Source organism: Oxyura jamaicensis, chromosome 23, assembly GCF_011077185.1.
Source record: "Oxyura jamaicensis isolate SHBP4307 breed ruddy duck chromosome 23, BPBGC_Ojam_1.0, whole genome shotgun sequence".
Taxonomy (NCBI): Eukaryota; Metazoa; Chordata; class Aves; order Anseriformes; family Anatidae; genus Oxyura; species Oxyura jamaicensis.
Genome location: NC_048915.1, coordinates 3,830,374 through 3,842,572, shown reverse-complemented (window position 1 = coordinate 3,842,572; position 12,199 = coordinate 3,830,374). Strand labels below are relative to the sequence as shown.

Genomic DNA, 12,199 nt, shown 5'->3' with positions numbered 1-12,199 from the left:
GATGCCCTGGAAGGACGACTGTCAAGGAGCACACGCAGACAAGGACAAGTCGCCCCAAAGCAGACAGGGCACCTTGTGCAAAACACAGCGCCGGGGTAAAGTTCCAGCGGTATATTGAGCTGCTGAAAGCCTTGTCAACACGCGGCCTCGGGTAATAGAGAGGCTCCCGCCTTCCCTGGACATGCTGGGTTTGCAATCTTGCCTCGTCTTATTGCAAAAACTGTAATCAATACTGTGCAGGCGGCGAGCGATACCGTTACAGAGCCCCACTGTGAGGAAGGGAAGAAATCTTGTCCAATCTCCGTGCCTGGACAGGAGGGACAAAGTCAGCGGGAGGGAAGAGATCGATACGAGCACCGGATCAGGTCCCCGCTCCTCTCATCTTGGTGCCTTACCTACCAGGATGGGTATTCCAGGCTGTGCCAGCCTAAAGAGAATTCAAAGGCAGTTTTTCTGCTGATTTTTTTCTTTAATAACCGTTTTTCAATAATACTGCTCAGCAGCCTTCAGTCCAACGCATTTCCAGCATCCCTGAAACCTTTAGGACGACACTACTCTATAATTTTAGCTCTTGTTAAATAATTTGAGAAGTACTGAAATGAAAACCTATGTCCAGAGGCTAGATCTTTGTGCGTCTCCAACAATGAGCTCTTAATAGCTGAAATTAAATTCAGTGATTTAGTCTAGAGGAAAATTAAATACCCAAGTATATTTAGCAAGGCAGGCCTGAAATATCAAAATTCATTCAGCACCAAGAATACACTCGCTTGAATTCAGTGCCACAGCAGCACTGGAGAGAGACTCATTGCTATTTATGCAGGAATTCTCCTCAAGGACACGCTAAGGCAGGCACATCCACTGAGCCAAGTGCAATTTACCGTTGTCTTCCCCAGTTCCCTGCTGCACCTCCCTAATTACTCTGGTGCCGAGGGCTGGCCGACCCGTGTGTCCAACGCGCCCTGCTCCTGCCAAGGGCTTCAGCCCATGCAGAGCTCCCTTCGCCGTGGGCAAGACAGGTTTCCCTCCGTATTTCAACCAAATAGTGGGTGTCCATCCAGCAGCCAGGTGTCTATAGCCTTAAGCCTGACAAGAATTCCGCAAACGAATTGTGATGCTTGTAATTTTCTGAGTAGTTTGCTCTAAAATTAAGTGTCATAGAGTAATTTGTGTCTGGCTCTGCCACAATTTCCATAGCCATAATTATTTCAGACACACTATAATACAGCAATATAACATGCAATCCAGAATAATAAATATCTCCAAGCTTGATCATTACTCCAAAAAGAGAAAGCATATTTTACATGGGCGTTTCATCTGCACAACTGATGGAAAGCGGCGTCTACCATAAGGCATCACAGCTTCCCCGGAGGCTGCTAATGGCTGCAGGGAGGCGGATATTCCAGACTCATTCAGCACCATGCCCTCCACACCTTACAAATGGTCACTTTGCTCCAGCCGTGCTCTGCAACAGCCCAAGACCCAGATGGTGAAAGCCAAACCGTAATTCAGGGAGGAAACCGAAGTGTAAATTTCCTCCCCAACTCCTCCTTCAGCAGCAGATTTACTCCCTCGGCCCCCTCTTGATGCGCTGTCCTCGTTTCACATCCATTTCCACCAGCCCGGCCATGGTGCACCCAGCTCCAGCCCCGATGAGCGCCGCTAAATCAGAGTTTCAGCTCCATCCCGCGAGCAGCACGTGGCTGTGCGGGCTGGAAGTAAAGCCTAGTGCTCGGTGCGGAGTCCCGGGAGAAAAAAGAAATTTATTATGCATAATACCCTGGCATCAGTCAGAGGATAAAATAAACTCCAGGAGCACACGCAGGTTTGTAAGCTAATGTATAAAAGATGAAACAAATCAAGAGCCCCAAGCGCTGTGCATTTGGATCCATCTTTTTTTGTACTTAAATGGAAAAGCAGACCTCAGGCTTCAGGAGCTATCTTTGTACTAAGTGGTAGAATATTGCAATTTTTTTATCCTAAATCTCTTTAATTCTCAATCAAAGTATTTATTTTCCAACTGAAGACACTGTAGAGGCACGATGTTTTGATGGGACACACACATCGGAGGAAGACAGCTTGCCAGCCCCACTTCCCACTCCCACCCCAAGCTTTTGCTCAGCAGGAGCGAGCCCTGGCCAGGCATAGCACACAGGCACGGGCTGGGAAACACGCACGTTACGTGCTGTGCTGTGCCAGAGCCTGGATGCCTTTTTACACCAGCAAGCGCATAAAAAGATGCAAGAGTAGGGCTGCATCATCAACCACATGCCCTGAAGGACTCATGGCTCATAGAGACCTGCGAGCCCTGCACCTCGTCTGGGGACGCAGAACACCAAAAACCTGCACGTTCAGCCAGGAAGAAGGATGCAGAGACCCCAACTTCCCCAGCAAGGCAATACCCCAGGGGAAATAGTACACAAGGGAAGACAAAGAGGTTCCCCCCCAGCTGTAGCCAGCGTAGTCTCCCTTCATCCCAACAGCCTACGTGTGTGCTGTTTCTGTTCCTACCACTGGAGAGGTCATTTTTGGTTCCAATTTGGCATTTAGCAGGTTCCTATTGTCAATTCCTAATGCCAATTAGGTTCCTATTTGGCATTTATGCCTGCAGTACTTTCAGCTAGCATTTATTAATCAGCAGAGCTCTCGCTTTCCAAAAACATCTTCCCGGAGCAGACAACCCCTGCTCAGGAATTCTCCAGCTCATGCCATCTTCAGATGCTTTCCGTCATCGTCCTCTGCCACCAGACAAATTCACACGGCCGATTTCTGGAGTAACACGAAGGACTCGCAGTTGGTTTAACGCACTCAACGCTCTGCAATTCCAGCCCGAGGCTCTCCCCAGGCACCTGCAGCAGGAGCATCGCATCGCTGACCACCAGCCCCACGCAGCAGAGCTGCCGACGTGCGAGGCAACGTGCAAGGTGAACACAGAGCCCCCGAGACCCACAAGGACACCAGCCTCGCTCGCAGCACTGTCATCACAAGAAAGATGGTAGCTGTAGCTCCCAAGGACGGGTCATCGGTGTTTTTTTTTATTGTTTTAAATTGATGCCTGCATTTCATCACTATAAGGAATGCACGTGTCTGGGAGGCACTGAATGAGCCTGGCAGCAGGGTGGCAGCCGAGGCAGAGCTGCTCCCTGGGCAGGAGCTGCCCCCAGGGCACAGAAGCTCCCAGAGCCATGGCAGGGTCCTGAGCAGGCACACGCTCCTCTGCTGATGCAGCCCCTGATGCAGCCCCAGCTCCTGCCTTCGGTGCTGCCTCTCTCTGCATCCCCGCCTCGCAGCGGATACAAGGACTGCACGATTTCATTCCCCGCTCCCAAAGAAGGGCAGGACAAGCACCTCCGTCCAGCACAAGCAGCTGGGTATCAAAGGCTCTTCATGGAGGTCTCAGGAGACCTCTGTAAAGCAAACGGCTCCCACCTCAGAGCCAGCACTCTCTCCACCTTCAGCCTGTGATGCTCAGCAGCGCAAAGGCAAGGAGTAGAAGGGGAGGTCCAAGGGGACCCAAGCGGAAAGACTGCTCTTTTAAAAAAAGCAAACACCTGCCCTATTTTAGCGCTTCCCTTTGGAAAACACAAATCAAGGACTTTTACTGCAGTCTTGGGTTTTGCAGAAAAACGTCCTGCCCTAGCCAGTTTCGAGGACGGATCTGTCCATGGGGCAGGGGCACTGCCCTGCCCAGCGATGCTCCCTGGGCTCTTTTCGGGCAGTTTCTGCTGAATCCCCCCAAGCTCACCGCAGCTGCTCAGTGCCTGCTGTGCAGCGGCCAGCATGCGTTACATTTCCTATCACCACAAGCAAAGGCTGCTTTCTTCTAACAACCGTGCCTTCCACCTCATCCCTCTGTTTCAAGACCAGCAGTGCCAGCTGCTCACCCTGCAAAGCCCCCAAATCTTTCACACACACACCAGGGATGAACAAACCAAGGATGGTCCCTGCGCACTGGGGAAGCACCACAAGCTGCACCGGAGGCACCAAACCTGCCCCTTCCACCCACACCAAAATCACTTGAAATCACTTTAAAATCCCAGCAAAGCACTAGCAACTATTTTCTCCCTAAAATTGGCTTCAGTAAGATCATCCCTGCACAGAAGGGACACAGCCGGCTACGGGCTGAGACACCAGGACGGGCTGCTCCTGTCAAAAGCAGAGGGAAATAAATTGAGGAGACCTAACTACAGCCCGAATTTACATCTCTGTCAAAGAAGAGTGGCTGACAGCTATTTTTGGAATCCGGTCTCCATCATATTAATTCAACGTCTGGTTGAGGTTGTCTCATTTGCAACAAAACTGGCTGGTAAATATTAACCTTGGGCTGTGTTGAAATTCTCCTTGCAGATATTGCAAGGCATCGGGTGGAAGAGATGAAACACAAAAGACAACTTCGCAGCAAACATCGGGCAGATCCTCCGCATCACCGTTTCATTTACGGAAGCAATTGCAACACCCTGCAAAGCAAACGGCATGAAGGGGCCACGGATCATGCCTGGGAAAATTAAGGGTAAAAGACATCAGTGCCGAGAAGCCAACTGCAAATGAAATAGGGAGGGACAGATGATCGTCCACAGTGCAACGGGACCTTCCACCTGCCCACCGCGCATCTGCTGGAAATAGGGTTTAAGATCAGAGTGAGCGCAGGCCAGCAGCTGGCTATAGATATATATTAGACAAGAAAAGCAGTTTAAATGTATTTACAGTGACAGAACCTCTCCTCTTATTTGAGCGTAGATGTTAAACAGATGCTAAAGCTGCTCGCTTCCACCCTAGAGGCGGCTGCATTTCAATGATCACCGAAATGATTCATCAGAAATGTGCAAACCCAGGAAAGCCTGTCAGGTACTCCGGGATTTCTTCAGAGAAATGGTGTTATATAGGAAGATGGACAGTAAAAAGGCTTGGCTTTATTGCAGCAGTAATTAGCACTGCCATAAATCCTATTAGTCTTTTTTCATCTCCCCTAATTTCAGCGTGAGGATACAAATGTTCTCTCGGCATCAGGATGATTTCAGCACCTAAATCACCAGTACAAGGAGCTTTGGGATTTCATTCAAACGCGGATTCCCGAGTTCAGCAGGAAATAAAGCTAATGCTTCCTCACAGAGAAGCCCTGCACTTCCCCGGCCTCCTCTTTAAGCTCTGCTTCTGCCACAAAGCTCAAACCCCAGCCCAGCCCTGCCTGCGACCCTTCCTCTCACCAGGGTTCATCCCCATCACCCTCATGACACCGAGGGCTCCTGTAGCTGCGTGAGCTCAGCCGCATTGATCAGTTTGGTGGGGATTCAAATTGGCCAAAGGCCCCCAGAGCAGAATTTACCCCGTTAACAGGACCTGCATAGCCTCGTGGCATCACCCTGCCCTTACAGAGGTCATCAGTGCGCACCCGTGGCCCCGGAGCAGAGGCACCTGCCCTGGAGGTGACTCCTCATCCACTCCTGCCATCCCATTTCCTTCGGATTCAGACCCGGTGAGCTGCACCATGCTCTCGTGCTGCAAGAATCACGGCAGAGACCACAAGAGGATGCGTCGGGCTCTCTCCCAGCACAGCCCTCTTACGGACCATGGCAGAAGAGCCAGCCACGCTGCGCGTCGCCCGATGGCTCGAGCATCCTCCAACGCCCACTGCATTTCTCCACCTCCAGCCCAAGGGCTTCTGTCCTTGTTGGGGAATTTCTGCAGCCCAGGATGCTTTCACCAGGAATCTTTTCAAGTTACTCACTTAGTGCCGTGCTAATGCAGAGCTTAAAAAAAATAAAGACACATACACACACACATAAAAACTTGCAACTCTTAAAAACTATTTTCTGATATTTGACCAGACATCAGACGCTGCTCCGCAGAGAGTGACTAATGACCTGCTTTCTGTGAAAGGGGGGGGAAACTTAATTATGTCCATTAAATTACTTCAAATATTTTTCCTTGGAGAATATGAATTATTTAAACTCAACACAGAGAAACCTGAAACATTAGCAAAAGCCTTCTGGGACTCACTATGTAAATTCCCACTCCAAACAGATGGGGAAAGCATGGCGAGCTGCCATGCAGCCACTGAAGCAATGAACAATGCCGAGATTTCAATTCGATAGTTTTAATAAGGTCTTTTAAAGGAGGCCACTGAGCGAAAAGCCACTAGAGGGGCAGGCGAAAGCCTTGCCGGGGTCAGGGGGAAGGGGCACAGCTGGCACCACTGACACCTCCGCAGCCTCACCCAGCTCCGTAAAAGCAAACTGGGCTCCTCCAGCAAAGCTCGCTCCCCTACCACAGACCCAAAGCACCCAGTACCTGTCTGGGCCATATTTACCCACATTTCATCCATCTCCAGCCACGGTGCTGTGAGGCTGCAGACTCCGAGCAGCCTCTCCAGAGCGCAACAGACCTGAGACACCAAAAGGGGCTTCTCCACCCAAAACATTCACACCAGTACAGTCAAAGCGGCTCCAGTCACACCAGCCCCTCCGTACGGGCCCCACGTGTTCCTCAGGAGGGCATCAGTGGGGATTTGAGGGAGGAGGCCTCACCCTGCACGCACCCCTCACCCCCACACGTGCACACCCCATGTCCCACGGGCACGCGGACGGAATCACACCCGGCTCCCGCCCGCCTTGGAAAGCCAGACCCAAAGCCTCACAGCACCGTTACAGAGACCCTTGTGAAGGCAGGGGTCAGATCTGGTTTTACAGCTGTCATTAAAGGCGACCTCGCGAGCTGTAAAACCACCACATGATTAAGCTGCATCTAAAGCACTGCTGTGGGGGTATTAACGGGCTCGAGTAATTTTACGGCTACCAATAAAGCTCGGGGAAATGCCTGACGGCATTTAGAGTGCCGGCACATCTGCCCGGCCAACGCCACACTCCAGCCACCAGCAACACACCCCACGTCCCCAGCTGCCACCTTCAGATGAAGCTCAGGCTGTTAGCAGCAGACTCCCAATTAGCTAAATGAACAGCATCACCGACCAAGGGCACGGCCACCGCTCCCAGCCGTGCTCAGCAGCCGGCAGACGGACTCAGCACATCCACCAGCTGCAAAAGGATGCGAACGGCCACGTTACCTCTGCACCTCCCGTCCCTCTCCTCGAAGCCGGGGCCGCACACGCACTTCCCGATGGGGACCAGCCACTCGCCCTCAGCGCTGCAGTGCATCCTCGGGGGGTTATCCACGTCCACCTGGGCGTGCTCCACGCAAGTTCCTTTAACTTCCACCAGCGTGGCGAAGGCCGTCTCTGCCACCGTGTCCGGAAAGAGCGCCAGGTTCTGCAGGGTGGCGAGGCACTTCTTGTAATAGACCCGCACGGAGACCAGCGCCACGCAGGCACCCACGTCCTGGAAGCCCAGGTGGAAACCTTGCTTGCTCAGGTGGCCGATCTCCCGCAGCTCCGTGTTCAGCTTCATCTTACGCTCACCCAGGTCCCCCTGCGTGAAGCTCTCGTCCGCAGCGATGGTGTCGATCTTCGTGTGCTTGCTCTCGTGGATGCTACGGCCCAGGTCGGAGTCGGACTCGACGTAATACAGATTGAAGGTCTCCTTGCAGGTGCCCATCACGCCCGGGATGCTGTTGCAGTCCCGCAGGGTGAACTTCAGCTCGATGAAGATCCTCTGGCCGTCGCGCCTGGCGATCCAGCCCGTCTGCAGCCAGTTATTCTGGTTGGGCTCCATGACGTTGCAGACCTGGTAGGTGCGGATCGGCTTGTAGTTCTCATCCACCCCACTGATTTCTTCCCACTGTGGAAAGAGCACAAAGGCTGTGAGAGCCCAGGGGCTGCCGTCAGCGAGAACCAGCTGCCCAAGCAGAAACACAGCCATCGCTATAAATACCACCACCAAAAGCCTCTCCACCTACCCGGCCGTGAGAGCACAGACACTTGAAGTCCCCGATCCACCAAGAGCACGAGCTGTGGGCAAGGGGCTGTGCGTCAGGACCACCCAACAGACAAGGAGACAGCAGCAGCCTCAGCCCTTCTGAACCCAGGACGAGCATGAAAGCAGACATCACCTGCTGAACAGCCCACGGGAGGCCAGCATCCCCCACACGTGCCCCAGATTTTCCATCCCCAGGGACACACATCAGCACAGCACAATGCAGCAGCAGCTCATCTGGGTGCTGAGCCACCCAGAGAAGGTGACGACGGCCCAGGGCATGCAAGGCCAGTTGTGCCACAGCCCAAGGACAAGAACCTTCACCAGCAGCAGCTTCTGTCACGCAAAGTTTTAGCTGGAACAGGACGAATCCTCTGCCTGCCAAGCGCAACGGTTTTCCCCAAAGTTACCAGCAGAGATTCTGATTAGCAAAATGATGATTCAAACCTCACAGCCTCAAGGATGACCTGGCAACTTCCCAAAGCAATTCTTTCTGGGGGTAGATTTATGCCAGATTGCCAAACGCACCCAAAACAGAGTTTCTTCTGCAGACTAACAGCTGGGGAACGCAGATGACTCCGGGATGTGTGGCTATCCACCCTAAATGTTTTACTTCCTTTCTGGCAAATAAACCTGAAGCAGCGAGGAACAAAACTCTGGCTTTCCTGCCATTCTCTGCTAAAAGCAGCCAGGCACCAACCCCAGCAGCACAGAAGGGAGCAGATCGCGCAGCCCCGGTGCGATGCAGGATCCCAACAATCCCATCCCTGCCCCAGCGCTTCCAAGCAGAGCGAGGTCCCAACAAATCAAGCTGGGGCACAAACCACAACACACAGACTTCACTGGCTGGTGTTTACTTGCTTATCACAGGAACTTAATATGCGTTCTGGGGAGGCATTGCACCATTAACACAACCAACACCTGGCCTCTGGCTCTCGGACCCCTCCGCAAGCCAGTGCTCACCCAAAAAGCACCGACCACTGCCAAGCAGCCACGGGCAGCCCCTCTCCAGCCCCACCACTCCAGCCCCACGCTCTTACCCCGTTGGATGGGTGCGAGGTCCAGCCCAGCTCTGCTTGCGATTCCTTCGAGTCCAGCAGGACAACTGCGGGGAGAATAACACATTAATAAGCCAGCTCACCCACGCATGATGCCCTGCAAAAATCCCACCCTGTGGGCAGCTCCTGCCACAAGGTGCTGCCCAGTACCGGTGCTCTGGGGCTGGGGAAGAGCCGGGGCTGGGGGATGTGCAACCAGCTTGGAGCAGGGGCAACCCGAAGCCCAGTCCCAGCAGGTACCGATGGCACTTTTGAGACCCAAATTTCCTTGAAAGCCTGCGCCCTAGCTTCTCAGTAAGTCTTTTCCCACGGAACAGCCAATCCTCTGTGTGACATGAAGATGCACATCCCCTGAAGTCAGAATTCCGTGAGCTTCCCGCGGGCAGCAAGCAGAACCAGTCCCTGCCCAGCAAGTTGTGCCCTGCCCCAGCTTCACCATGCTAGGTGCCACCCGTGTCCTCCGCCGGTCGTTCCACCAGCGGGGCCACCCGGTAACCGCACTGCTGGTGGCGAGGGGCTGCACGTCGGGGGCTTTCGGTGGCACCCCCCAGTCCCCTGCAAGAGCTCCGTGAGAGCAGGGACCAGCACAGCCCAGCCGTGCACCGACCCCAAGCAATGCAAACCGGGGAGATGCGCCCCGCGCCCCGGGGAGATGCGCCTCCCCAAGCTCTCGTTCCTCCGCGCTCCGGTCGCTGCCTCCCGCATCCCAGCCCGGCTCTCCACCCTCCCCGCGGTGCCCCGCGCTGCCCCGCTCCTCCGGAGGGCTCCCGAAGGCTCCCCGCTCATCACCGGGGGCTGCACGGGGACCAAAGCGAAACCCACGGAGCGCCACCGGCACCCGGCACCGAGCCGCGGCGGCACCGGGCGCTGCAGCCACCGGGGTACGGGGCACCGGGACGCGACCGGGGGATACTGGGGGGGTACCGGGGAGGTACCGGGGGTCGCGCCCGCCCCCCGCCCGGCTCACCCTGCTCGGCGGCGGCGCGGGGCAGCACCGGCAGCAGCAGCAGCAGCGGCAGCGCCCGAGGGAAGCCGCCGCCGCCGTGCGCCCTGGCCATGGCGCCGCCGACTCCGTGCGCCCCGCGCCGCCGCCGCGCTCCGGCCGCCGCGCTCCGCCCCGGGCCCTCTCCGCCAATCCCCGTCGCCAACCGACGCGGGGGAGGGGCTTCGAGGAGCTACCGGCCAATGGGAAGGAAGGGCGGGGCGAGAGCGGGCGGTAGGGGAGGAGGGAGGTGGTGTTCACTCTGAAGCCTACTGACGGCAAGGCTGCTGCTCCAGGGGGCTGGGGGGCCGGGCGGTGCCACGGCGGGGCTTTGGGGCGCCTGTCCCCGCTACCACGGGCAGGGGTTGCCCCCCCATGAGAGCCAAAGGGCTGCTGGGGCAAGCACAGCCCTTGCTGGAGCTGAGATGCGGTGGTCTTGTGGTCACAGCCCTAATTAACTGTGCCACAGGCTCCCCTCTGGATGAGATTTGCCTCCTGCTGCCATTAACACCCTGTTCCCATTTTGGGGGGTCTGCCCTGCTCAACCGCACGCAATGGGCACTTCACGACCACAGGGACAGGAGAAGGCAGAGGGGCTCAGCTGGCACGAATGCATCTGCCTGCAGCGGGGCAGACGCCAGGCACAAACAGGGGCCCCGTGCTGCTCCTTCCATGCTGGGGTGGATTCTCAGCCTCTGTCCGCTGCAACCTGCAGTTAAATGTGTCCAGCAGGTCCCTCTGTGCTGATCTCTGCTCCTGCCCTTGCCCCAACACCCCTGTCTCTCTGTTTTTACTAAATGTACCAACGCTCACAGGACTCACTACTGCCTTCACCTGCACCTGGGAGTGCCACGTTCATGTCAAGCCTCCGCTCTGCCTCTCTGGGCTGGAATCGGAGAGGCAATTCCAGCTTCATCTCAAGCTCCCTCAAGCCCAGCAGCTGCTTTAAAAGTCAGAGCGGCCAAAAAGGAACACCAGGAAAGCGCAGCCCTGGGCAGGGCAGCTCCTGCACACACGGCGCTGGGCTGCAGCTTGCAGACAGCCCGTGGGTGCTCTCAGACCCACAGCGGGGAGGAACTCGGCGTGCTTCAGTTATTGCTAACTGTAGGTGTGCAGGTCCTGGCAAAACGTTGACAGGCTGAACGCCCGTCAGCCTCCCGGCTGATGGCTGTACAACCTGCCGCCAAAGCCTGCTTATGTAGCAACACTTATTCCTGGGGGATGTTCCCCGCGCTGTGATTATGTGCTGTCAGATGTAAAACATTGCAAGCCGGGAATAAAAATATTGAAGCTCCAGCCAAGGCAGCCAGAGCCCAGGGCTGGGTTGGGCATGAAAGGAGAGGTGCAGCGAGGTCTGCTGGAGACAGGAGCACGGTGACAATGCCCGCAGGAAAGCTGGCAGGGGACACGGCGCTGCAGGAAGAGCAGTGGCTTGTAGCCACACAAACTCGCTGTGCTGAACCATCTTCAAGTGTTAGGCACTAAAGCCTGGGCTCTGCAGTGCCTCATACATGCATACGTTTACCGGAGCAAGTAGCCTATTGAAGCCTGCTGCCAATCAGGCTCAGATTTGCACATTGCATAATTAGATTAATTAGATATGGTGATTGCAGTTCATTTGCCTTGTGCCCCAGCTTCCAAGTACACTCTTCCTGAAGTCAATGAGACCACCCGTGTGAATAAATTTACCCATATGCAGAAGTCCCTGCAGGATCGGGAATCCTGAGCAACCTAGGCACCAGCTCAGACCCCCGAGGGCAACGTTTCGTTAATCTCATCTTTCCAGGCATTTTTTTTTTAACACCTAAGGCACATTTGCTTCTGGGAGGTGTGGGAGGCATTGCGTCTGAGAACAAATCTGCTGGAAACCAGAGGCTCTTGGCCAGTTGAGAGGCAGGTGCTGCTGCTGCGGCCATTCTGCACAAAGGGAGGAAACATTTTTCAAGCCCAACGAGTATTCACAATCGGTTTTGACAATACGGACCTCTAACGCTTCTGCCTGCTCTCCAAGCCTGCCTGCACTCCCCTCCTGCCCCAAAGCACTGACCCCACGTACTCAGCTCAGTCCTTCCAGCCACGGTTCAGCTGCAGCATTACTTTTAGCCCAGCAGATCCGGGGATAGGGATCTGTAAGGGGACACAGACAGCCCAGCTGGATGCGTGCAGCCAGAAGGCGTCTCCAGCCCTCTCCATGTCTCAGCCCCTCAGTGTTAAGCCAGGCAGCAAGAAAATCCCCATCCATTTATCAGCGCCCTTCCTTCTTGCGCCTTCTCCTTGCGGGGAGAGCTCAGCTCAGC

General features: G+C 55.2%; 1 protein-coding gene across 2 annotated transcripts in view; it reads right to left on the bottom strand.

Annotated features, from left to right (window-relative positions):
* EPHA10 (EPH receptor A10) overlaps nt 1–12,199 on the bottom strand; it is a 58,288-nt gene that overhangs the window by 27,388 nt on the left and 18,701 nt on the right. Inside the window, exons 1-3 of one of the 2 annotated variants that reach the window (XM_035345708.1) lie at nt 9,888–9,999; nt 8,903–8,967; nt 7,058–7,727 (exon numbers count right to left, since the gene is read on the bottom strand). In XM_035345708.1, coding sequence (XP_035201599.1) covers nt 7,058–7,727; nt 8,903–8,967; nt 9,888–9,978 — 826 coding nt within the window. In that variant the 5' untranslated portion in view covers nt 9,979–9,999. Of the gene's footprint in view, nt 1–7,057; nt 7,728–8,902; nt 8,968–9,887; nt 10,000–12,199 lie in introns of those variants that run through there. The other variant, XM_035345709.1, reaches the window with a different exon arrangement.